The following is a 26,844-nucleotide window of genomic DNA, read 5'->3' as shown; positions in this document are numbered from 1 at the left end:
ACGAGCTATGCGATTAGAATAAGAAGGAACGAACACATTACGCACCGCCAATTAACTGCTGGGATGCCGTGATGTTTAACCTCGTATGTGGGATAAATAACCAAAAGCTAACAGAATGTCTCGCGCACATTGTTTAGAAAATTGCTGCTCGGTTCCTTCATTGTATGGTGGTTCGTATATGTGTTTCGTCCAGCTGCCACAGTGCTGACTGCAGTGTATATATATTTAAGGACGCATTGAAGAACACCAGGGGATTCAAATTAACCTAGAGACATCTGCTGTGGTGCCTGTCATAGCATGTGCCTTGCTTTGGGGTCTAAAGCCGATAATTTAAAATTCTTCACACGCGAAATGCGAAGGTTGTGGGTTCGGTTCCCACCTGCGGCAAGTTGTTTTTTCATCCACTTTCACCTCCACTAATTTATCGTTTCTTCATTCCACTTATTAAGCACAAGTAATTTCCCCTATGTTGTCCTTGGTGTCAGTGTTTGTTGGCTTCTCATGATATTCACACATCCCTGTATTTTACCTGCTTTCAGGGAACGAAACTCGACCTGCTGACAGCAAGTGAGTGCCTCTTTCCAAATCTTGCCTTTTTCAATGCAGAGCTTTCGTCAAAAAGTACAAGTAACTTAACTAAGCAGAGCTTGAAAAGGGCCTAGTTGTAGCTCATCGTTATCACAAAAAAACTTGATTGTTCTTGAATAAAACTCGGTTCAGCAGTTTGCACTCCCCTTGTTTCGTGTGTCCCTTATTTTCCACTAATGTTGCGTGCCACCATGCCTGCCACAGCGCAGCGTAACGATGATGGTACTAGTAGTCTGTACAGTCAAGAAACACCGCGCAAATAGGAGATGCTTGCAGTCCAGTTGGCACATCAAGTTATACCATAACATTGTCACTTCAAAAGTGCCTTTATTGTACATTTTTTATGGATGCTTATGTTGTGGGACTCAACCTCTGCCAGGAGGAGATGAGGGGCAAGGTAGGATACTCGGGCTGGCAGGCATGAGTAATGTCTTGCTGCTGCCCCGGTAACGATGCAGCGTGCCACATCCGTACCGAGCCCAGACGAGCACTCGCACGAAATCCCAGATCAAAGCCGAGGGAAGTGGCAAAGTGGCATTGCACTCACTGAGTGCAATGCGTTGTCGTAAGGTGAGCTGTAGTTGAGTGTCAAATTGACTGACATATTTTGGCCTAATCCAATCGGGGAATCTGAGAGTGATTATCCGCCAGCGTTGCTACCAGTAGCCTGAAGTGGGTGCTTCTGGCGTGCACTCACTTTGAGTCATGGCACTGGTGGAACAACTCCCTGCAGTTTTCTCCACCAGAGGCACATTTTCCTGCCGTTCTGCTTCTCAGTGTTGCGCATTTTTGTAATGTATTATTTTATTTTTTTTGCACATACTGCAGCCTGTAGCTGGTCTTTAGCGATAGTGGGAGAGTAGAAGGTGAGAAAATACAAGAGACACTAAAACAAAGTTGAAGGAAATATAAATTGCTTTGTAATAATACACACAGGGGCATGGAAAACAGAAGGAGTCAACAAAAGAGAGATGTGTAAAACAGGTGTAAGGATAAAATAGAATCCATGCCAAGAATGCAAGAACTATGTGAAATGGGATCAGTGACATAAAAGCACAGAAAACAGGCATAATTTGATTCCATAAATATACATATACATGCACACACAAAAAGGATGAGTGATTTATTAAGCATGGCGAAACAAATCGGTGGGTTATAAGTGGATGGCATCGGGTAAAGCGTCGCATTCTTCAGTTGTTCTGGGAAAGAAACTATAATATTTAAAAGTACTGGTACGTGAATATTAACGCTTGAAGTTAAGGTCGTGGTGACTATGTGTGGAAGACTAAGCAGTAAAGCACAAACGATGATTACATGATAGACAAGACGAAGAGTTAAAATGGAGTTGTGAAATTTTAATAAGTCACTATATCTCTTCATGCTGACGGGTGCTGCAGGTTTAATGAAAGCATGGCTGACGAAGGGCACAAGTTACTGTCAAACTGTCAATAAGCAAAGCAAATGGCCTTCTTCTGGATGGCTTCCAATGTATTAATGTCAGCTAGTTTGTGCGGTTTCCAAACAACCGCACCATATTCCGAAGCAGGATATATTACTGATTTCTACATGGACGGTCTAACTTCTTTTGAAGAATATTTTAGTGGTTGCTGCAAACACTCAAGTCTTTTTTTTCAAGACTTTCGCACGAATGAAACCAGCATCTCCAGACTAGGATAAGTTATATAGTACTAAGCACAAGTGAGTGGAAAGGAAAACTAGTACAAATGTCACCGGTTCTCTCGTGTATGAATGGCACAAAGGAATAGTCAAAAGGCTATAGAGTTGAAGCTGTCTTTGGCCAGTGTCAGTACGAGGCTGCACGCTTACAGTACACTGTCTCACTGTGGCGTGCAGAGCAGGCCAGCTGGCTGCATGTCCCAGAGGAGGGTGTGCCCATTGTTTACTACTTCTCATTGACTTTCCTGTTTGACTGACATGACCGATAGCTAACCTTTAATGCACCTCACAATGTTGGTGTGATTGAGCATAACTCTGTATCAGTGAGGCCCTTACTGCACCTTCCTCTCATTCTTGTGGTAATCTCTCGCGGTGTTAGCAGTGGTGAACGCACGTGCAGCCAGGTGTAGTTCCTTCCCTTTTGAGTGCAATGCGTTGTCTTAAGGTGAGCTGTAGTTGAGTGTCACCCGAGCATGACACACAGTCAGAGGGATGGACATGCCCAAATTGAAAAGCAGAGATCTTGGCAGAGTCAGTTGTCTTTCATTTTGAAACTGTGGTCTTGTTCCACTTCAGGCCAGGCACATGACGATGATATCAGTTGCATTGCTGGCGACTCCCGGCTGGTCTACACGGCATCTGGAAAGACAATTTACTCCTGGCTACGTGGAAGCGAGGTATCTTTTTTGGGAACTTCTAATTTCATAGGGAATTGGACAGTTGGGGTGAAGTAATTACTTGAGCCTGTTTACTTCCATAAACTGTTGGGAGTGCAAATACTGGCAAGTCAAATGTTTAATGTCTGCAGATGTGCCATTTCAGCAGGGACTCATTTGTAGGACATATATTGATCTGTGTGTTCTCAGAAGAGCACCTTTATGAACTGCCAGTGACCTTCACAGTTCACAAATCAAGTGCAAAGTCAATTTCTTTTTTTTAACCTTTCTGGCTCTTAATAGCTCTAATAATAATTTTCTTCAAGTTCAACATTCATTGCACTATATTTTCACTCACAAATTGCCATGTAGTCTGTATCCCTTTGAGATCTCTTAAAGGTTAGTACCATTTCATGGCAATATTTCAAAGTACAGTACTGTCCACTCTTAAAGAAAACACAGAATCTGCAGTCAAGCAAACATAACTTAAGCATTTCTTCAACTTTATATGATGTGTTAGGAAGAGTCCCACTGATAAAAAATATTTCTCCTGGCTATAACATAGTGTGAGCCACCTGAGTTTTTAAATAAAAAATCAATATAAGCAATTGCACGACTACACGACAGAGGGAGCCGCCCTAGCCTTACCACCCCCTCGCAAGGGCGGTGCAATCCACGGGAGAAGGAGAGAAAGGACTGTGCATTGGGAGTCCTTTCTCTGAGCAGGAACTGTCCTGTGCCTTGGCTAGCCTTCAGATCGTTCGCTTTTGCTAGTGCCGCCGTGGTTGATGCCTGCAACAATTAACCACTGTACTCGTCAATGCGGAGGTTTTGAGGTGGCCCCTAAGCTAAGCAGTTGTGCTCTGCTCTTACAGCCTGGCTTTTGTGCCTCAATTGTTTTCCTGAGTTTGCAATACCTAAAACCTATTCACTACAAGGCCTTTGCATCAAAACTGGATTGCAATCAGGTCTGGAAAACTAATTATGTGTTACTTTTTAAAAGCGTACTTTGCTCAGTTGGCTTGGCTGATGCAGTGTTATGTCATGTTTCATCTTGCTGGCAGTGTTGCATGATGTCACCTTTTTCTTTTTCATTCCTTTCTCGTAGCTGCAAAACACCTTCAGTGGTCATGAGCACGAAGTCAAGCTGCTGCTTCCATTTGGGAACCACCTGGTTTCTGTAGATGAATCCGGCAGGGTAATCGTCTGGGAAATCAAAACAGCAGGTATGTGTGTTTCAGCATCACCCATTCTGTACATGTCGAAGTCATAGCCTAGTGCTCTAGCGGCCGGTTGTTCATGTGAAAAATATAGCCTCATCAACTTCGTTGTTGAAAGCACATAACTCTTGCTAGCTAAAGGTACGCACCTCCAATGCATTGTCGTGGAATTGTCATGGTACTAATATAGGCAGAAGCAACAAAAGTTTTGAAAAATTGCTATGTTCAGTCATTAGCTTCTTTAGAATGTAATGCAGTCCATCTTCACAGATGAACAAATTAACTAAAGTTCAGTGAGTATACCTTATCAAAATCTATAATGTCATGGAGAGCTGGCGTAAGGAAGACCAAGGCAGTATTGCCACCTGTCTTTTGTATTTGCGTCTTTTACTTTTCTTATTACTTATTTTGCTCTTTAGCGTCTTCTTAAAGAATTACCCTTCTTTCCTGTAATAAAGAAAACATGCTCTCCTCGTTAGCTTCTCTGATGTAGCCTGCCTCATTCACGCTTTCCGTACGCAGAGCTCTATCTGGAGCTATCACTTGACTCCGCCTCATTCCGGGCCAGCACGCTGCTCCATCCAGTCACATATGTGAACAAGATCCTGGTGGGCAGTGAGCAGGGACCCCTGCAGCTGTGGAACATCCGGACTGGAACACTGGTGTACACATTCTCTGGCTGGCAGAGCACTGTCACTGCACTTGAACAGGTTAGTGGCCTTAGTTCAGAACAGCCTTATCTTATTTGTCCAGGAACATCCCGAAAGGAGGTCCTATGCTAAAGAGTGCCTCAAACAGCGTGGCAGCATCCCACGAATTTCTTCCTGGTACTATAGCAAAACTCCTTATTCCGACCCTAATTTGGAAAATCTAATAATTAGGACTCATCCTCTGGTCCTGACAAGTGTATGCATCATTTAAGTGGGCCCTGGAACACTCTTGAAGCATGGTAAATTACTCAGTTCCATGCCGCAGGGAACATACAATGCCTCTGCAAAGATTGGTCATGTTTTCCTACAGCTGTGTCAAGCCCCCACCATCTAAACTGCACATGATGCCATGGTGCCCTCGTACAACTATTAGCTAGATGTGTGAAAACATCACAAGCAGTATTAACTTTATTAACAGCTGCAAGAGTGCCTGCAACAGTAACAATGTTCATGATACTTGACATATTAAAAAATTGCAAAATACCACTGCATTCAGGGTGTGCACATAAAAATTCATCTTGGTACTTTTCCGTATTTGGTGGCCGTCGTCTGCTCGAGTTGTGCCGCCTCCTCTGTAGCGCAATATCGTGAGTCGCTCAAATTTCATGGACCACTATCACAGTGTGTGGCTGCGCATTCCAGTGTTTCTTCCGCATTGTGTGTAAAATTTGGGCACACATATATACTCTCTTAAAACTCAAGTAAATGTGCAGCGCAAATGTGGCGTTTGTTGTTTTTGCAGCTGCAGAATATTTGGAAGATGTGCTGCACTGGCATTTTGCTGAAAATGAACACGAAACGGTGAAATCAGTGTGCAGTTGTTGGCTGCAAAGGCGCTAGGAGTGATAAAATTACTCTGAACAGGTTATTGGAAGATGAGCAGATTCGGCAAGCCTCTGGTTAATTGGCAGCCTCCGAGTTTAGCTTAGCGTGTTGTTGGCACCAAAACAGCAAGTAGTGGTGTCTGCACGAAAATTGAAAACCAAAATTAAACTACGCGCTGCCGTAACGTTTAGTGAGCAGAGCATTGCGGGCACCATCCTTCCCCCCTGTATCATCTGCAGTGCAAGCCGTTGAAGAAGTGGGAGCACCTCCGAGAGGATGAAGGGCAATCTTTGAATGCCGCAAACTCTGTTTCTACTAAATGGATTGCAATACTTTTGGTTTGAAATACCTCTAAAATTGCGTACTTTCATGTGAAATGCTTCGCACAACTTTGATAAAAAGTGTTGCAGGGCTTCTTCAATGGCATCAAACTTGTTTATTTGGACGTAGGTGGCCACATGCCAGTTAATTTGGATGATCTTCGGAGTGCCCTAAGCATGTAGTGGGACAAATGTATGACACAAAAGAGCAAATGGGAGCAGGTGGCACTAGCATCCAACGAAAACTAAGCATCCCAGCTGTGGGATTAGATCCCATGACCTTGTGCTTCGCAGCGCAATGCCAAAACCACTAGGCAACCAATGCAGGTCATCCTTTATTATCAATGCAGGCTTGTAAAAGACATTTGAGCTGCTAGGTAGAGAAATTTAGATAAAATAATTCATTCCAACTCATTTGAGCTGTTCAACTTGCCTGTAGCACATAGCCACTTAAGAAGCTAACATTGACTTTAGGTAAATGCTTTCAGCATGTCATCTTGTCATGGGTTATACACACTTCTTTTCATGTTCTTTGTTAAATGAATGCTTGAATGCCATAGTGAAGGTTTGGCTCATCTCGTGCTGTCCGTTAGAGGCATTACAGCTGAAATTTTTCTGAATTGGCTGCACTCTACTTTGTACATAAATGAAATATTAGTCCTATAGAACATGTAATAAAATTCCTGAATTGCATATACGTATTGAATGTACTGGAAGTACTACCCACAATAGTCTAGAGGAGGCGTGTATAGCAAAACTCACTCGTGCCGTTTTTGAACCCAATGCATCTTGATCAGTCTCCTGCAGTGGACGTGGTTGCTGTGGGCCTGGCCAGCGGTGAAACCATTCTGCACAACCTTAAGTATGATGAAACGCTGATGCGCTTCCAACAGGACTGGGGCCCTGTCACGGCTGTGTCTTTCCGCACAGGTTGGTGCGACGGCTGTGTTGCCTACTTGTTAACCGTGAGAACCTGAAATAGTTAACTGAAGTGCTGCACTGCAGCCCACCAAGCACTGATATTTGAGTACACTGGCCAATGTTACTCTTACTTGAAATGATCACTCTGTGATGTTTGAGCTCATTTTGTGCAGTAGAACAGTTCAGCAATTGCTACATAGATGTAGCCACCAACGTTACGGACAAACAACTGCCTCCACATTGCTGCTTTGTAAGCTAGGACTGGTTGTCCTGTCTCCTGACCTTGCGAATTCACAGAACTTTTGCAGGATCTGGATTGAAAAGTTATGCAAAACATGTAAACATGCAAACAGGCATAACAGTTATGCTTTAATAGCCAGTTAGTGCACAAGTACAGACAAAGACTGAAAGATGAGTGAATGGATGCAGTCGAAGCGTTTTTTCCACTAAATTTTCATTAGACAAAACACACATACACATATATAAGCAAAGCAGTACCTTCTGCAGAAAGGCAATATGCATGTTGGTAGTAGTCATCATGCTTGACTCACAAAAGGGGAGTAGTAACAAATATGTACAGTTAAAACTTGATATAACAAAGTTGGTAAAGTAGGTACCTTGCATTATTACCTCAAAATTTTGTTATACTGAAATTCGACCTTTTACCAATTTAGTACAGTTGCCAATTAATTTTTTTAGATGGAAAGGGCTGAAAAATTTGTCTTAGTATGGGGCAGTCTGAAAAAATCTAATTTCATTGAGAAAGAAATAATTTTGTTTAATATGAAAGTCGGCGACTAATGCCGTGTTGACGATATCTTCACATCGGTTGTACGAATGAACGCCTGTGGCTCTATCATGTCCGCTCCGCCCCTACAGCTGATAGTGTCACCTGCAGTGGGGCAACACTATCTTGAAAAGCGAAGGCCACGGGGAGTGAAGGCTTTGTCTGCCCCTCACTTCAACGCATCCCTGAAACTCGAGATCACGCAACCTCCAGCACTAAATGCGCGCAAAGATAGAGCACATGAAGGCATGGCCATCTTGTCTTGCCCAGTTTTTGCACCCTCCGCAGATTACCTCCAACGTAGGATACGCGGCGTGACGGGGTATGCAGGCTCAGCCGTGCTGACAGCCATACACAGTCACAGTTGGATTAGAGAAGAAGATGTGTGCTGATCTGCTCACCCCACCCCTAGCACACGCTTGATCACGTCACTGCGCACTTGCTGGTAGAGGATCTTGCTGCCACATTGCTCCACTTAGGCGGCTGCTCTCTGTTGCACGGCGCATGGTTTGAGAGATGCATTCGCAAGCAACCGCATGTAATTGAACCCTTGACCATCTGCGTCTGCAGCCATTTCTATTTATTGCTTCGGGATTCCTTTGTGGTGGTAGTGAAATTTGGTTACATTGAGGTTTGAAATACACGGTGTATACTGGACAAGAAGTTATAAAAACTAAATACAGTAAAATCCTGTTACATATAACAAAGCTGAAGAAAGAACCAGAATTACTTCATCATATACATTGTTACATGCACTGCAGTATGCATGTCTATGGGGATTTCAGTAGTTTCGCTGCTTCGTAATGTATCCATTATTTCGTTATAGCGAGATGTGTCTGTGCATCGTTATATCAAGAATTTGGTTACATACTTTTGAAATTTTTGAAATCGTGGATGGAAACCAGGGTGTTGAGGCATTTTCATAACTTTCTATCTTGATGAATGCTGAAATGTGTAATGCCAAGTCAGCTAAACTTCTGCACAGTATTGACTTGATAATAACAGCTTCCACCGCCACAGTAAAAGTCGTTACACCTCACACTGTGCTGTTAAGTATGATGCTTCAGAGTTAATTTCAAACTGTGATGTTTGTAGCCCGAGGGGGCGTAACACAAGATAAATAAATAATGTGATCTGATACATTTTTTACTTTGCGAGTGAACTGCAATGGAGAGGGCCCATAATCAGCTTCATGTCCTGACAGGTGCTTCTTACTAAATTTGTTGTAGTCGGTCACATACCGTACATGTTCTGTGCTTTGTAGGAGTACACTTATGTTATTGACGTTATGATTGCACTGTATGTCATTGTCACTTGTAGCACTGACAATTAAAAAAGATTTTTCAGTTAATACTGTTGGGCTTGTTTACATCAGAATGATTACAAGAAGGATAAAGAAAAAGAGCTAGCTGGCAACTGCCGTAAGGAGGCCCATGACACCCGCCTGGTATAAAAGAAAAAAACACAGAAAAATGATGTTGCACAATAAGAGAAAAAAAGTAAATAAAATGGACGGTCAGAAATGATAAGTGAGGAAGAGGTGAGAGAATAAAACAAAAAGTGTGGATCTAAAGAAAGAAATGTCATTAAAAATTTAATAAACATGCTGGAAAACAGTACTTTTTTAATGTATACAAAGTTAACAGTGTAAACACACACAAGGGTACTTAACTGTAATGGCATAATGGCTAAGAAATTCTTCTGCTTAGTGGCTAAAGCATTCTTCTATTCAGCATAAAGCTTCCAGTTTTCTCAGCCATGTTTTAATGATTAGATGCACATATACAACCTTTTACTGGGATTTTACATATTCTTATGGGGACACTGAGGAGAGAGAGAGAGAGCACTTGGGTGTTCATGGCAGTAAAGGCAGTCAAAATCCTCAGTCCATGGTCTCACTGACAGCAAACTTCAGTGTTTCTTAAACTTCAGTGCTTCGCTGAAGCTGTATTCACAAATTATTCATCTGAAATAGTAAAGCAACCACTCTTACCACAAGTGCAGACTCAATAAGCCAGAAAGGATGCACAAATGAAATATGGGCAGTGATGCCCATAGTTTACTAACAAAGCTCAATTTTTTTTTCTTTAGTGTCCCTTTAATCTGAGCTGCTCATTTCTGGCTGACTTCCAGTGACGTTTTTCACTGGACACCACTGTGTCATCAATGTTATCATGTGAAGCCTCCCATCCAAGCAGATGTGCTCAAGTGAAGGGAACAATATAGAACTATTGTAACCATTGCTTAGCACACGATGACGTTGTAATAAACAATGATGACCAGCTGCTGATTATTTATTTTGCCAGTGTTTCTAGCGGATTCAGCCATCTCTCAAGAAGTGTGCGGAAACAAATGCGCTGAGCATGTTTTTCATTTGAATGAGCCGTTTTCCTGATAGAATTTCTGACAGAAGTGTTCCTCTGGTCTTTGGCACACTTTTAAGCAAAGTACAATGCTTATCTAGGCTTGTTTGAAACTGCTGACCTCTTGCGAGCTTGGAATAAACCAGCCGCCCTGACCTGCACCCTTGGTGCATGCAGACGGGCACTCGCACATGGCAACTGGCAGCCCCATCGGTCATGTGGCTGTCTGGGACCTGGAGAAACGTGCCTTGCACAGCCAACTCTTGGAGGCCCACCGGTCAGCGGTGACCGGCATGCGCTTTCTGCCAGATGAGCCTCTGCTGCTGACGTCTTCGCCCGACAACTCTCTGAGGGTGAGCCTGCCTTCTTTCCATCTGTCGAAGTGGCTGGGTTACTTTTCATTCGCTGGGGGCCCGGAACAGCAGCAATGCATAGGCACTTGTGCTCCATGCATGTTTTGTTCATCCCATCTTATTTGCTTTTGCAGCAACTTCACAAACAGCCTAATGCCTTTAATGCACGTAGATAGGAAACTGGTGTTATGTTTCGCCTACGACGCGCGGTATAGCCGGCGCGGATGCAACGGACGCCGGGGCTTCGTTCAAAGCGGCGGACATTTTGGCCCGTTCGGAGCTCCCGCAAAACCTCCCCGCCAAGCGCGTCCAGGCGTGTTTCAGTGCCATGTGTCTTCGTGTGTGCGTGTGTGTGTGTGTGCCCACGCTTGTCAAAGCGCGGCAGCCTGGGAGAGGAGCTCCCCAAGTGTGAAGCGAGGAGGTCTGATCGGCGCCGGGTTGGCGATGCGTCACTACACTAGTCTCAACATGTCTCTCAGCCTGTCCGGGCCCAGAGTCACGTGGTCTCACCCCGAGACGTTCCTCCTTGCCCTCAGCTGCGAGACTATAAAAGCAGCTGCCCCCGGACGCCGAGAGAGAGGCTCCGATTTCTTCTGTTGAGTTACGTGCTCTCCCGTCTCTCCACTTCGGTCGACCTGACCGCCCGCTCTTTTGCGATGTTAGAATAAACAAGTTGTTCTGTTACCAGTCGACTCATGCTTTGCCGGGACCTTCGGATGCTTCCAGTTGTGCCCCAGGCCGCCAGGCCAACGCTACTCTTGGGGCTTGCGACCCATTTGCAACAACGGGCGTCAGCGCTGAGATTCCAACAACTCGTGCCAGCGGTGCGATTAGAACAGCTGGTTGCCAGCGGTGAGATCGCGACAACGGAGGCCAGCAGCGAAGATATGCGGTTGACTGTATGCTGAGCAGCACAACGACCATCCGGGAGCAGTGCAACGAGCCCTGTGTGATGACTGGTTGCCTGCAGCGGAACGACTGCGCTGAATTCTTGGCTGCGAGGTTTGGTGAGTGCGGGACTTTCTTCTTTCGAGTTTTGCCAGGCTTTTGTTAGTGTCAGAAACAGAGCTGGTAATTGTGGTTGTCGTTGCTGCCGGGTTAGTTTGCGGCAAGACAATAGTAGGCAGTAGAGAAAGCAGCATTCAGAGCAGCCATGGATTTGAAGTCGTTGCGCAAACCGAAATTGCTGGAGCTTGCAAGAGAGTTGGGTCTGGATGTCTCAGACAAACTCAGAAAACCGGAACTGCTAAGGGCTATTCTTGAGTTAGAAGCTGAGGATGACGAGCTGTCGGAATGCCTTGAGACTATTGAGGAGAGGAAGACTCAAAAAGAGCAAAAAGAGAAAGACGAGCGTGAACGAAAAGAGCTAAAAGAAAAAGAAAAGGAGGAGCGCGACCGTCAACACGCTTTCGAAATGAAGCGTCTCGAGATAGAGATGGAACGCGCTCGTAATGGAAGTCAGGCACACGGTGCAGGAGAACGAGTATTGTTCAAAATGACTGACCTGATGCGGCCGTTTAAGCTTGGAGAGGACATTGGTTTGTTCCTGGTTAACTTTGAGCGAACGTGCGAGAAGCAGGGGTTCTCTGGGGAAACGTGGCCACAGCGCTTGCTCACTTTGTTACCCGGCGAGGCGGCCGATGTAGTCGCTCGCTTGAATAGAGAGGAGGCAGAGGATTTCGACCAAGTGAAATCGAGTCTGCTAAAGAAGTACAGGCTGTCAGCGGAGGCTTTCCGTCGGAAGTTTCGGGAAAATGAGAAAGGCAGAAGTGAGTCGTATACAGAGTTTGCCTACAGGCTAATGTCAAACATGCAGGAGTGGCTCAAAGAAGAGAAAGCGTTTGGTGACCACGAGAAAGTTCTGCAGTGTTTCGGGCTGGAACAGTTTTATAGTCGGTTACCTGAGAACGTGCGGTACTGGGTCTTGGATAGGCCAGACGTTAGTACGGTGGCTAGAGCCGCTGAGCTAGCCGAGGAGTTTGTGACGCGTCGGGCTCGCGGAGCTAAGGACGGTCAAAAGGGTGAATTTGGCTCCAAGTTTGAGAGGCCAAAGTTCACACCCATGAGAAAACGGTTCGAGACGAGGCAAGCGCGCGTGTGTTATACGTGCCAGAAGCCGGGTCACTTTTCGGCGCAGTGTCCGACCGAACGCAAGGAGACAGCGGCAGCCGAAGCCGAACGCAGAAAGCGGTTCGAGACGAGGCAAGCGCGCGTTTGTTATACGTGCCAGAAGCCGGGTCACTTTTCGGCGCAGTGTCCAGAAACAAAAACAAAAGTCGTGTTTTTGTCATTATGCAGCACTGACGAGAACATGAAGCTTCTCGAGCCTTACATGCGAGACCTCCTCGTGAACGGGAAAGAGTGCCGAGTGCTTCGCGATTCCGCAGCTACGATGGATGTAGTTCACCCCTCTTACGTAGAACCCGATATGTTCACGGGCGAGTGCGCATGGATCAAGCAAGCCGTGGAAGCTCATAGCGTGTGTCTGCCCGTAGCAAAAGTGCTTATTGAAGGACCTTTCGGAGCGCTTGAGACGGAGGCCGCAGTGTCATCTATGCTGCCCCCGCAGTACCCGTACCTATTTTCGAACAGGTCCGATCACCTCCTGCGCGAGAAGGGGCTTTTGTTTGGTGAGGCTAGCGTTCAGGCCTTAACCAGATCGAAGGTTCGGGAGCTCGCTGCAAAGGCGGTAGTTACGGGGCCGACGTTGTTGAACAATGAAAAAGGGTCAGAGGCGCAGCAAGCTGATATTCAGAGCACGCCCGAACTGAATAAAATTGAGCCTGTAGCGTTAAAGGCACCAGATACTGGAGAGGAAATTCCCGATGCGGGAAAGTTAGAAGAGCTATCTGCAGATTTGCTCATCGCGCCTATGTCAGACGGACTTAATAGGTTGCTAAAAGTCAGCCGGTCGGCTTTGATAGCCGAGCAAAAGAAGGATGGCAGCCTAGAAAACATACGCTGCATTGTCAAGGAAGGTATCGCCAAGAAAAATGCTCGCTTTGTGGTAAGAGGTGGGGTCCTGTACCGGAAGTATCTAGACCGCAGGGGAGTGGAGTTCGATCAGCTGATCGTGCCTCAATGCTATCGTCAGGATCTGTTGCGCTTGTCGCATGGGGGTTCGTGGTCCGGACACCTAGGAGTTAAGAAAACTAAGGACCGTCTCTTGCAAGAGTACTATTGGCCAGGGTGACCGTACACTAGCTGAGCTAGTGTACGGTCGCTCGCTGCGATCTCCGCTTCGCATGCTTCGAAACGGATCACTGCCCTCTCCAATGGCTGCAGACCATCTCTCCCAAAAATGGCCGCCTCCTGCGCTGGAGCCTCGCTTTGCAACAATATTCCTTTGAGGTGCATTACAAAAAGGGGAGTCTCAACGGTAACGCCGATGGCTTAAGTCGAAGCCCCTAACGTGGGAATCAGCCTCAAAATTGTTTGTTACTGATGTTTTTCTTCCTGAGGCAGGATTTTTAACATATTGCTTTTGTGTAGTGTTTCAAAGTGATGATGTGCTTTCTAGTGCAATTTTCCGATTTGTGGACGCGTTCTGAGTGCTGCTAAACTACTGTAAGGAACTAGACAGTAGTATAAAAGGGGAAAGAGCCTGGCAGGGCTTAGTGAGGGTTGTGCCGTGCTTGCTGACTGAGCGGTTGACTTTCGGCGTAGTTCTAACGCTTGCCGGGAAGGAGAACAAAAATGTCAACTCTCCCGAAGTCACTTTGCAGTGTCCTGTGTGAACCTGAACGAGAGAACGAGGCCTTCTCCGTGCGCTGCGCTCAAGAAACGCCGACGGACGCCCGACTTCGGTTATGTGCATCATCGAGCGACATCCCTCCGGACAGCGGATGCAGTCCCCTGACCATCGGGGTCTCCTTCCCCCGGCGGGGCGGTCTGTTACGTTTCGCCTACGACGCGCGGTATAGCCGGCGCGGATGCAACGGACGCCGGGGCTTCGTTCAAAGCGGCAGACATTTTGGCCCGTTCGGAGCTCCCGCAAAACCTTCCCGCCAAGCGCGTCCAGGCGTGTTTCAGTGCCATGTGTCTTCGTGTGTGCGTGTGTGTGTGTGTGTGCCCACGCTTGTCAAAGCGCGGCAGCCTGGGAGAGGAGCTCCCCAAGTGTGAAGCGAGGAGGTCTGATCGGCGCCGGGTTGGCGATGCGTCACTACACTCGTCTCAACATGTCTCTCAGCCTGTCCGGGCCCAGAGTCACGTGGTCTCACCCCGAGACGTTCCTCCTTGCCCTCAGCTGCGAGACTATAAAAGCAGCTGCCCCCGGACGCCGAGAGAGAGGCTCCAATTTCTTCTATTGAGTTACGTGCTCTCCCGTCTCTCCACTTCGGTCGACCTGACCGCCCGCTCTTTTGCGATGTTAGAATAAACAAGTTGTTCTGTTACCAGTCGACTCATGCTTTGCCGGGACCTTCGGATGCTTCCAGTTGTGCCCCAGGCCGCCAGGCCAACGCTACCCTTGGGGCTTGCGACCCATTTGCAACAACGGGCGTCAGCGCTGAGATTCCAACAACTCGTGCCAGCGGTGCGATTACAACACTGGTAAAAAGTGTAGACCACTTAAGAAAATGGACAGGAGCAGTTTTCATAAGCCTCCTTGAAAACCCTTGAATTTAGAAAAAGAGATTCAAGGGCCCTTAAAACTTCTAAAAAATAAATGTGCTCCTTTAATTCCTTGAAAACTCGTGTTGGGGGCATCTTTTCAACATTAAATGTAGCAAACTCTGCATAGGGGCTTTGTCACGGACACTGTCTATTGGGAAACCATCTTAGACATCTTGTTTTAAGTGTGGCGAAATGATTGCAATGTGGTGTGTTCACAGCCACCAATGACAGGCTTGTTTAAATTGCTGCTGCCATCGTGAAGCCAGACAAAGCCAAATCAAGCGACCAAGCTGGGTCGCCATATTGTTGTTTTGCTAGTTAGTTCACAGCACAGCCGTCATGCGCCTCCATTTTAGAGCTGTAGGCTCTAGAAATGTCTGGCGTAAGGTAACTTTTAGTCGTTCGGCTTTAACTCGCTAGGTATCTGGCTGAAGTCGAACAGTGCTAACAATCATGCCAGGAGGCGAGTTAAAGCATTACAACGGGAAAGTCAGCTTAGAACAGTCACCCTAAGAGCTTGAAGCATGTGTCCAACTCAGCAGCTGCTTAGCTGCAAGAAATTGCATCTAAGGAGATTTCGCTACTTTTCAGTGTGTGTGTACAGACAAGGTTTGTTTCACCTTCTTCTTGAATACTGGTCTGGCACCATTGAAATCCTTGAATTGTCCATGAATTTCGAGTCAAATGTTCTGTACAAACCCTGCAGGAGTGTACAGCTTTGCCTGTCTTACAGTGCATTTAGCGTGTCCAACTAACTTCCCAGCTCCACACCACACCTTGCTTTGTACCATACTCTTTTCCTCCACTCGCCCCTTCTAACACTTGTTCGTGTACGTGTTTGTAACACTTGTTCCCCTTTCTCCATTTGTGCCACCGTACAAAGAAGGCTGCAAGAAAGAACAACTTCCATGCTAGAAGGAACAATGTCTGCCAGTCAGTCTGGCCATGCCTACATCACAATAGCTGGTGCTGATTGCATCAGAGCATGTTGTGGAAGTGTGTCAGCTCGTCATGTGCAGCTGGCGAATAAAGTGCGATAGACACATTGCTGCACCAAGAGATCTTGGTGTTGTCAGCATTGTAAGAGTTGCACAAGTGCCACGCTGTGCAGCTGTTGTTAAAGGCAGTACTAAATCTTGGTGCCACCTATGGGTTGCTCCACAAAGCTTGAATAAACAGGACATTAGTTGGACTGCCAGTCACGTTAGCCCTCCGGTCTTTCTGGCTCTGTGGTATAGACTACAGAATGTCCAGAGCATAATGATGAACAACATAATGAATACACTATGTGTGGCTATGATGAAGAAAGAATATCATCTTTCTATTTGTTCCCAATGCCCTTGTTTTTTTTAATGTCGTGTCCAAAGCAACTGGTAGAACAGGTCACATATAGTATCAACAAGTCATGTGTGGTGTTATTGCTGGACTGTGTGTGTGATGCTGTTCAGCTTATTGCAGTGTCCAAATACTGGATGGTAGCAGCTTGGTAATCAAGACTCTAAAGATCATCTGCGGCCCGTACCTGTCTGTCTAATAAAGTTATCACTTTTTAATGAAGCGCAGGACATACTGTGAAAGCTCCCATTAATACAGACCCTCATATATTAAGAGGCGAGAATCTAGGATAGTGGAAAGCAAAGAAGAAAAAAATAGTTTCATCCGCATATAATACGAGTTGGGTAAACTGACTGAGTCACCAGTGAGTTATACTGAGCTGCCTCCTTTCGGCATAGTTGCCAATGTTCCCTGCAGCTAAAAATCACCTTCCCTTTGAAGGCATCCAAGTAGTACTGCTTTCACGGCCCTGAGATTTCACTGCCTTCATATGCCCTGAGATTTCACTGCCTTCATAGCGGAGAAAAAAATGCAATTTCCCAATAGCATGGACTTCATGTGGTGAGTTCTTATGCTGCCGAGGTGTGCACACACTTGCCATTGTCGGCACATTATAGCAACCAAACCCACACCGCCTCTAGGTGGCACTTCCTGTCTGCTGGAGTTAGAGTTACTCTATGTGCTAAGTATACGCAATAACTCTAGCTAGAGGACAATGAAGACAATAGTATCCATGCAGCAATAACGAAACCAGTACTTCGAGCCCGACTTTTGGCTGAAATTATTGTATGGATTCGTAAATATATATATGTATATACAATGCAGAAATTTTGGACGCTAATAATTGAAAAAAATCCTCCCATTATATGCGGGTTTTTACAGTAACTGACCATGCTTTGAATCACCAGCCATAACAGCTGTTATCAGCTTCCATTGCTGGCCTTATTTAATAGTCGCACATTTCGTATGCTTGAAGCACCAGTATTGAGCATCATTATCGTCGACTTCTCCCGTGTGCAATCAGTGAAGCAGTCAGTGCCTTCTCATAGGCTGTGAACACGCACTACCCCATTTTGCTTCCATCAGCAGTTGTAAAACAGAAATCTGCTAACTGTTTGGGATTTCTGAGGACATTTCTAGGGTCCATAAGAGCTGTCCCTTTAGAACCTTTCTTCCTTTTTCACCAGCTAGTGGGACAAAATGGTGCTATGTGTGAATTGAGTTATGTATGTTTAGAAATTGTCTAGAACAGGGCTGTACAACTCAAAGCCACCGAAAGCCAGGACGAACTTCTACGAGGGCAACAGGGACTGCACCTTTAGTGGAAAATGTTATATATTTTGCTTGCAGAAAGACAGTCTGATGTCATTCAATTGAAAGTAATCGGAAAAATTCACGTTCGATTCAATTATGGATGCTGTACCAGCAATGCAGTCATGGCGTCTGTAACTTGACGAATACGTTCAACAGCCATGTGCCTTTTTTATCTGCTCCCAACAAGAGATCCTACGCTTCCACATGCTTTTCATTTTTGTGTCCCTGATGCTGCCAGCAGTTCGTGTTGTGCATTGCTTCTGGCAACAATTTTTCTGTTTTTCCTAACCAAATTCTCCATGTCTCAATTGCAGCACCGGCAGTGCATAGAAGTCTAAACTCAGCCACAGGCTGTTAAAAATCAGCATGCGGCCTGCTGTCTGTGTGTTATGCAGCCCTGGTCAAGAAGTTTATTAATGCGTTAGCAGTTAGCATTGGAAGTGTCAAAGCAGGAAAAAGTGCATGTGTAAAGTGTGGAAAGCCAGTCACATGGTAGCAGTAGAGAGGGGATAGGAAAGCTTAGAAGAGTATGTATATGTCTATGTATGTGTGTACGTATTTTATATGTGCATGCATATGTGTATATCTTTGTGTGTGTGTGTGTCTGAGAGAGAGAGAGAGAAGTGTATATGAGTCGAGTGAGCTCCTGAACAACTCTTTGCCATGCGGTGGATGCGGCCTAAATCATGGATCCGGGACCTCAAAGAGATGTGACATAATGCTCGCGCATTTCTCTTGCATTTGCCGTTAAATTGGCAGTGAAATTTTTGTGCCAATGTAACAGTGGCATGCTCCACAGGTCTGGAGAAATAGTAGTGGTGCATGCTTCTATCACAATTTTTATTGTTGCATTGTCAGATTACATACAGCAGCCAGTCTTCTGTCAGTAGACCCGCCACCTCTCCTGCGTGTGCACAAAAGTATCTGAAGGTCGATAACTGGCACGGATGGCTCCCTCGCTTTTAGGAGAGTGCCCTGTACAGCCGACTTCATCTAGCCTTTCACGTTTTGCAGATGTGGATCTTTGACCAGTCAGATGGCAGTGGTCGTCTGCTTAAACAGCAGCAGGGACACAGCAGTGCTCCCTGTCGGATTCGGTTCCATGGGGCTGCTGGCACCAACATTTTGAGCGCAGGTCAGTCATTCCAGCATCTGCTATGTCCGTGTCAGACAACCCTGCCTACCGACAGGTTTTTGCCCCGTGTTCCTGCATGTAGTGCTTCTCTTGTTGCTTTTCAAACGCTTAGTCATGGCACTGAACTATGCATTATGGTTTGTAATGTATTTGCCTCAGTGGCTATTGTGTCGTGCTGCTGTGAAGAATATCATGTATTCAATTCTTACCTATAGCAGCCACATTTAGATGGGTGCAGAATGCAAAAATCTCGGGCTCCAAGCTAGTCGAAATTAACTTGGTGCCCCTACACTACAGCATCTCTCATATCTTTGGGATGTAAAATCCCAATGTTATGGCTTGGCATGTGAAACTCCTGCATTTTAAAGGGACACGAAAGGAAAACATAAAGTCGAGTTAGATCAATATATTATCAGTCTAGCAGTTTATCATTGTTTTCTGCTTGCCAGTACAGTCGAAAGCCTTTATAAGATGTGCTCTGAAATTATTCGTTATACAGGTCACTTCGTTGTAAAGGTCGCACATCGTACCTCTCATAATAGAACCGGGTCAGAATTACTTCATTATACAGGTCATTTCATTGTAGAGGCATTCGACTGCATACAACTTTGTTGCATAGAAAATAGCCACTGAAAGTTCCACTGCTGCTCCTCAATTAGAATCGATCGCACCAAAACTGAGGACTACATAGTACTCTCCACATCACCTTCTCCTTTGCCGCTTTCTGTGAATCATCCGCTACTCTCAACTCGAATCTGCAACATTCCTCAAACCACACACCTCAGCTCAGACAAACATTTTGTTTTCCTCTCAACTCCCTGCTTCCTCTCTCGCTGCGCACAGCGCGGGCGCTCCGCACTCTTCGCTTGTAAACATCTTGTTTCCAGCTCCTTGCTTGCCAGCGGTGACAACCGCCCAAAACATGACATCATGTGAGAGAGGTACCATTCTCAACAACAGGTGGCAGCACTCCAGTTCTACATTTTCATTATTTTCTCGCTTACTAAAGCTTTGTTCTTACTACGAATGACTAATTCATTACTACAAAAGCCTAATATTTCAATCTAGTTCGACTTAACATTTAATTTAGTGTACCTTTAACTTTTTACAGCATTAATTTGGCCTGTAAAAAGGCCAGTCTTAGTGTTACTGCAACAGTTACTGTAAGTGTTGCTGTGGCTTCCGCAAGCAATTGCAATTCCAGGCTGGTGCCCCCCCTCCCCCTCTCTCTTTCCCAACCACTTGAATATGGACGCAAACAAGGGATGCAAATGCAAGATAGTAACCACAATTTGAACCACTTCCTCTCTGTGACAAAGCAGTGTTGCTTTAGTAATAGATTCTTTTTTGCTGCTTTTTACATTTCTTGTTGTCTAAATTTCTGCTAGTAAGCAGCATGCCACTAGCAGAGAAAAGCATGTCACAGACAGCGAAGAAAAAGTACTACTAATAATTGAAAGATATTGCTGATAAGTCCTGCATCATCCGTCACTTGTTTACCTTTTTGCGGCAGCCATGCTGGAGCACTTGTTTGTTTGCTCCTTAAAATTACACTTTGAAGGAAGGTATGATAGTAACCACTGCCTGTAACGAGTAGTGGGAGAGGGTTCATATACAATGAGAGAGGTATTCGATGGATGGTGAACTTTCAGTAGTGAAAATTGCAATTTGCGTCCACTGCACTGCAGGCATGGACAGCACGCTGCGTTCCTTCTCCACTATTGGTGAAAATCTCAACAAGAGCCTTGGCCAGGCATCCTACGATCGCAAGAAGGCCAAGAAGTATGGTGTGCTCAAGGACCCGGGAAAGATGCCACCTATCTGTGAATTCACCTCAGGTGAGTTCCTTCCTGCCCCCTTGCCCTTTGACCCTAACCACACAACCCCTCAGCCATGCAGGACTGAGTCTATTTGCCAAAGAACATGCATTCTGCTGTAATGAAATTTTTTTTTCCACAGCTGATGTGTGTAGCCAAGTTGGCTTGAAAGGTTACAAGCTCCATGGTGGAGTAGGTTGTCCTGGTACAATGGGCTGGTATGTGTTGTACAGACAGGTGCCTTAATGACTGTGGGAACTGACTCAGGATGCTAATTAGGCTTATTTGATTTGAAATTTTGTGAAAGGCTGCGCTGAAGAATAGGACGAAGAAAAGATGCAGAATACATGAGTGCTCCATCTCTCCATCTTTTCTATAAGCGCGTTCTTAAAAAATTTTTTTACCTGTAACTGCGAGTTTTTTGTAACCTTTCTTGTAACGGTGGGAAGAAAGTGATTGCGTTGGTGTCGATATAGGGTTGCATATTGATTGCTAACTCAAGGAAACATGCTCCTGTAGTAATGCCTATCTCTCTCTTTCATTATTATTATTATTATTATTATTATTATTATTATTATTATTATTATTATTATTATTATTATTATTAAAGAGTGTTAAAAGCTACACCAGAATTGAAGATACGAATACTGTGCAAGTGAATAACTGATTTGTCTTCATATTTTGGGTGTAAAGCTGCTTTTGTTTTCTTTGCGGCATTTGGGATTGTGCATCCTGCTAAGCCACACAGGCTTATGTGTGTTGCAGCATTGCAAATTATGTTACCACTTGCTTGTGGACTCCATTGCGAGTTTTTTGCTAGGGGCTCATTGGTTGAAACATGACAGCCAAATACAATTTGCATGAACAACACACACTGCAATTAGGCAAGTCCTTTGGGTTGTCTTCTTTAGATACGCTTACCTATATAAGGGACACATGTTTTGGTTTATAACGGCAGAAGGAAAAGTGTGTTGGGAGAGGGGGCAATTAGAAACACGCTTCTTGAAAAGAAAGAGCTATGTGACAATTATTTATTGCAAAGCTAGTTTAGTAAAAGGAGCTTTTTCTTCAAGTACTCAAATAGTGTTGACTGGACAACCATGTACAAATGTGATCCTGGGATTTGTAAATTGTGATCACATGATTAAAAAGATATGACTGAACGGAACTTCAAATTACACCTTGTAACAGACAAAAAAAAAAAATAGAGGTTCACTGGAAGTACTGTTGGCATTCATGGACATGTCACAGGAATTGAGGAAGTTTATGGAGCCCATGTAACACGAGTTATTCAATAATATTGGAGTTGAGTAGTCATATTTACCTCTAGTAGTTGTATAATTTATTAATCCGACCTGTGGTTTTAATCAGCTGTGCTTAAAATCCCAAAAGGCGCCGATACATTTTAAGTGCTTCCTTTAGTTTAGCTTCACAATGATTCAAACCTGCTTTTCTGTCCTTCTGAGGACCCGACGCAGCATCCCAGTGGCTATAGTTTTGCACTTATGAGCTCGAGTTCGCAGGTTCGATCCTGTCCGCAGTGGCCACTTTTCGATGAGGGTCAAGTGCATCAAACCTTTTGCACTTAGATTTATGTGCATGCTAAGGAACCCCAAGTGGTCAAAATTAATCTGGTGTCCCCCCACCACAGGTTGCCTCATGTCAGATCATGGTTTTGGCTCGTAAAACCACGGAATTAAAATAATTTTTCATCTCTCTCAGGTCGATTTAATAAAGTTCAGACTATACAAGTCAGACTGTAAACCTGAGAAAACATAAGTTTACTGAAGTTTATGAAGAAGTAGGCTTGGCAAAACTTTTTTTTTTTTGTCTTTGGAAATGAGGAAGCTGGTGCAGCATATTAATTTTATGGTACATTTACCAGGCACACCTCGCATGCTAAAGGCAAAATCAGCTTCTCAATTTAGAGGGTCCACTTCTTGAAACAGAGCTGACCAGAAAGCCTGTTGTGTTGGCAGTCGAGTAGGCAGGCTTCGCTGGTGAGCCTGGCATGCTTTTGCTGGTGGCTGACCACTGCTGCTGCTTTTCCTCTCTCGGGGGCAGAAACAACACGTGAGAAGGAGTGGGACAACGTGGCAGCCTGTCACCGGGGTGTCAAGAGGGTGACAACGTGGTCCTACGACCGCTGCTGTATGGGGAAGCACCAGCTGTTGCACGACCGATTCAAGGGGGTCCAGGGTGTCTCCGCTCTGGTGAGAGTCACTTCTTATTTTTTTATTCATGGGCACGTTTTGATCAAACTTGCATAACTTGCCTGGTTTTACATGCTGATTTAAAATATGCAATTGATTTTCCTGTGCGATGACCAGTTTTCGAAATATTATGTAATTTGTGGTTTCGGTATGGTACGTAGTTTGGAGCACGGTGTAATATATACCCTCTCTAGGTGAGGATACTTCTTGGCTCGCTTGCAAGGAGTGATAGACCAGATAAAGTAACAATTACGCATGCCCATTCGTCCACTGACTACAGCAGCTACCGGAAAAACCTGCGTATAATACGAGTTTTCTTTCCTATTATTTGCGTCCCAAATTTTTGCCTCGTACTATATGCGGATACGAACAAAAACTTCAGTCAGAAATTTGGGCTAGAAATTTTGGTTTCGTTATTGCTGCTTGGCTATGGCTTGACTTTGTTATTGCTGCATGGCTATGGCTTGGCTTCCTTATTGCTGTGCGGCTACTGCTTGGTTTCATTCTTGCTGTGTGGCTAGGGCTTGGTTTCGTTCTTGCTGTATGACTACAGCATCGTTTCTTTATTGTTGAGTGCGCACCTTGGCAGCACACATGCAAACCACGCTTCTCGAAGTGCATCTTTTTTTATTCCGCATTGAAGGACGAAGATGTCCGGACCACGAAAACAGTACTCGGCTGCTTTCAAGAGAAAGATTATTTTAACCACACAGGACATCAGCAACAGTGCGGGCTGGGAGGCAGTTTGGCACCAACAAGGGAAGCATTCGTGGGTGGCGTCGACAGAAGGAAGCCCTTTTCGTGTGCAGCGGAACGCGAAGAAGCTTTTGAGGCCCGAAGAGTGGGACATTCCCGGAAATCGAACTCGCCCTGACAGAGTTCGTACGCCAACAGCGAGCCACGTATCTAGCTGTGAACGTGGAGCTTATGCAGGAAAAGCTAAGGAGCTTGCAAGAGAAAAATGGCTACCGAGCTCTGCCTTCAAAGCGAGGAAGCACTGGATTTATTGCTACATGTGCCGTGCTGGATTTTCCTTACGCCACCGAACTTAAATTTCGCAAAAGCTGCCCGAATCGTTAGAAGAGCTGCTTGTGGCTTCCCAGTGCCACATTATTTCGCTGCACAAGTGCAAGAACTTCCAGCTAGGGAAAATCGGCAATGCTGACCATACGCCGGTTTATCTGGACGTGCCATTGCCCCTCACCATGCACGAAAAGGGCTCTAAACAAGTTTATGTTTGGTCCACTGGCAACAAGAAAACGCAAGTTACCATCATGTTGTCGTGCACGGCAGACGGACGCAAGCTCCCACCCTATGTTGTCTTCAAGCGCAAGACAGTGCCTAAAGGTGAGGAGCTGCCAAAAAATGTGGTCGTGAGATGCCATGAGAAAGGCTGCATGAAGGAGAATCTTGTGCTCGACTGGATAAAGTCCGTCCGGTGTAGGCGGCTTGGCGCACTGTTGTTGTTCTCGTCCATCCTCGTGTTGGATGCATCTCGTTGCCATTTGGCCGACTAAGTGAAGAGGCTGTTGCGTGAATCCTGCACTGAACTCGTCGTTATCCCGGGTGGGATGATGTCTCAGCTGCAGCCTTTAGATGTTTGCGTGAGCAAGCCATTCAAGGACGCGGTCAAGCGGTGCTACGCAGATTGGATGCGCTCAGGTGAGCCTGCAGTGACGCCGACCGGGCGGCTGAAGCAGGCTTCGCCAGCCATGCTGTGCAAGTGGATTGTGGACGCATGGGCCAGCATACCAGAGGACCTTGTGCGTCGCGCATTCAAGAAGTGCGGCATCTCGAACGCACTCGATGGCAGAGAGGATGAGCACAGCTGAGGAAGACAGTGATTGAAGTGCGGAGTTCAATTTAAATATTGGATTGGATTGGGAAAACGTCTATTGAGCTTGCAGTAAAGCGTGCAGGCGCACTTCGGACGTGGCCTACGTCGTCATCGTGGCGGGTGCTCTGCGCGGATTCCGCTCGCCGTTGCTGGCTTGCCAGGTTCCTGCCTAGCCAGCGCCTCGATGACCTGCTGGACGGCCTGGCGTTGTTTTTCTTGGTCTTCGCTCCGCGTTGCTTCCTCAAGCTGCGATGGTATACGTCCTGAGTTAGCTTCGCTTGGATGTTTAGAGCAATCCCATAGCATGTGCTCCAATGTGGCCGTCTCCCTGCAGCGCGCTCTGCACTTGTCATCGGAGTGCGATTCTGGGCACATCCTATGCAATAGCGCCGGGCTTGGAAGCGTTCTCGTTTTAAATTTAAATAAATGTTTTCCTCAAATTTTCCTAACTCGTATTATACAAGGATAAAACTTCTTTTACATTTCGCGTCCCAAAAATTTCACCTCGTACTATATGCGGGTGTGTATTATATGCAGGTTTTTATGGTACTATATCTTACATGGTGGTTTGGAGGTAAGCTATCAATGAACTGCTGGTTTTTATGAAAGAGATTAGCATATCAAAATCATTAAAGGTCATCAGAGCTTTAAGTGCTGCAAGAATGAACATCTAGACTGATTTGGGCCGAAGTTATCTGCAGTATGAAAAAGGTGTAGCTTGGGGCCAGTGCCATTTATTATACATTGAAATCTCAAATGCAGAAATGCTGCTTGATGATCGCAGTTACGATCATTTCTCACCACGGCAGGCCTAAATATCCATTATACCATCTGTGCAGAACTTCTGGTGGTGGTCTTTATACGTGATAGGTTGTCATATTGTCAATAAGGGCTGCAGCACCCAGCAAAGCATTGAAAAAAGGCCATCTTACAGGAGTACGAGACTTCTTGTAATTTTCTAGAAAATTGTCCAAGAATATCCACTTGATATAACCATGCAATGCTTTTATAGATTTCCATGGAATGTCCGAGTCCATGATTCACTCTTTGCTTCTCACAAAAGCTGTTCATTATTTGTGCATAAACACTCAGCTGTAGAACATAATTTCATTGTCCGAAACACATCCCCCCTATCCTTAACCTTTTGCCTATTCCCGGGTTGTTAATGTCCACTTCTAAAGAATTTCTGAGAACTCAGCTGTCCGACAACTATCTTGTCACTTTGCACTATATAAGATATTACACTGTTGTGGTTGCCGACAGTTTTTTCATCCAAATAAACATGATTCTCTTTGCAGTGTGTGTCTCTCAGTGCGTGTGGGAACTTTGTGACCATTGGCTACAGCTCTGGTCACGTTGACCGCTTCAACATTCAGTCGGGACTGCACCGTATGACCTATGGCAAGGATCTTGGTAAGCACATGTGCTGTTTCATGGTTTTAGCAGTGTTCAAGTTTATCACTTTTCAAGCTAGCAAGTGGCAGTGTGAAAAAGCATTTATTTCGAAACATGTTGTGTCTTCTGCAATTCTTCTGCTATCCCTTTTCTTTCTGCTCTCTTTCATAATGATGCCTGCTAGCTTGGCTTTGTCATTTTGAGTTGTGACAAAGAAAAATACTGAACGACTGAGGTGCTACTACATGCTGTTACGTTTTCGGTTCACGAATTTTACCATTGACCCCTGAGCTGTTAATCAATGGCCAAGCTACTCTGCTCTCACAGTACTCTATGCTTGTGCACCATAATTGTCACATTTGCATATAGGCTGGTGGTATAGTGAGTGACGGTGCTTTCACGCTAGCAGCCTAAGGTGTTAACACATCTTAACTTCCTTGTAGAATGGCCTAACTAAAATTTCATGAAGTAATTGCAAAAGATTGTGGCTCCAGATTAAATAAAGCACCAGAGAACAGATGTCCGTTTGTGTTGCCCGCTGCCATACATTCTTAAATTTTGTGTGCTTTTGTTTGTTTCTCTTTCAAGTTTCTCCTTGCAAGAAGCAGCGTTGCATAGTGATTTCGTTTGTACTGCGATTTCTTCCTTTGTATTGAATTTTCACTGCTTGCCTTTAGAATGGATGGCAGTTGTAAGTTCAGCGTTTGTTTAGTACTGCTTGCCATGAGCACCTCCGAGTCATGGAATATGCAGCATCAATTTGC

The 26,844-nt window shown here is 45.3% G+C and overlaps 1 protein-coding gene across 1 annotated transcript in view; it reads left to right on the top strand.

The window, feature by feature from the left end:
* The window catches only part of LOC126517829 (WD repeat-containing protein 36), a 40,103-nt gene that overhangs the window by 659 nt on the left and 12,600 nt on the right, over positions 1-26,844 (top strand). Inside the window, exons 2-11 of the mRNA XM_050167631.3 lie at positions 540-567; positions 2,842-2,942; positions 4,030-4,147; positions 4,664-4,851; positions 6,794-6,926; positions 10,245-10,420; positions 18,698-18,818; positions 20,507-20,656; positions 22,700-22,848; positions 25,984-26,098. Coding sequence (XP_050023588.1) covers positions 540-567; positions 2,842-2,942; positions 4,030-4,147; positions 4,664-4,851; positions 6,794-6,926; positions 10,245-10,420; positions 18,698-18,818; positions 20,507-20,656; positions 22,700-22,848; positions 25,984-26,098 — 1,279 coding nt within the window. The remainder of the gene's footprint in view (positions 1-539; positions 568-2,841; positions 2,943-4,029; positions 4,148-4,663; positions 4,852-6,793; positions 6,927-10,244; positions 10,421-18,697; positions 18,819-20,506; positions 20,657-22,699; positions 22,849-25,983; positions 26,099-26,844) is intronic.

The sequence above is a fragment of the Dermacentor andersoni genome, chromosome 11 (assembly GCF_023375885.2).
Source record: "Dermacentor andersoni chromosome 11, qqDerAnde1_hic_scaffold, whole genome shotgun sequence".
In the NCBI taxonomy this organism is placed as follows: Eukaryota; Metazoa; Arthropoda; class Arachnida; order Ixodida; family Ixodidae; genus Dermacentor; species Dermacentor andersoni.
Note: the sequence above shows the minus strand (reverse complement) of the source record. Positions and strands in the feature narration are given on the sequence as shown.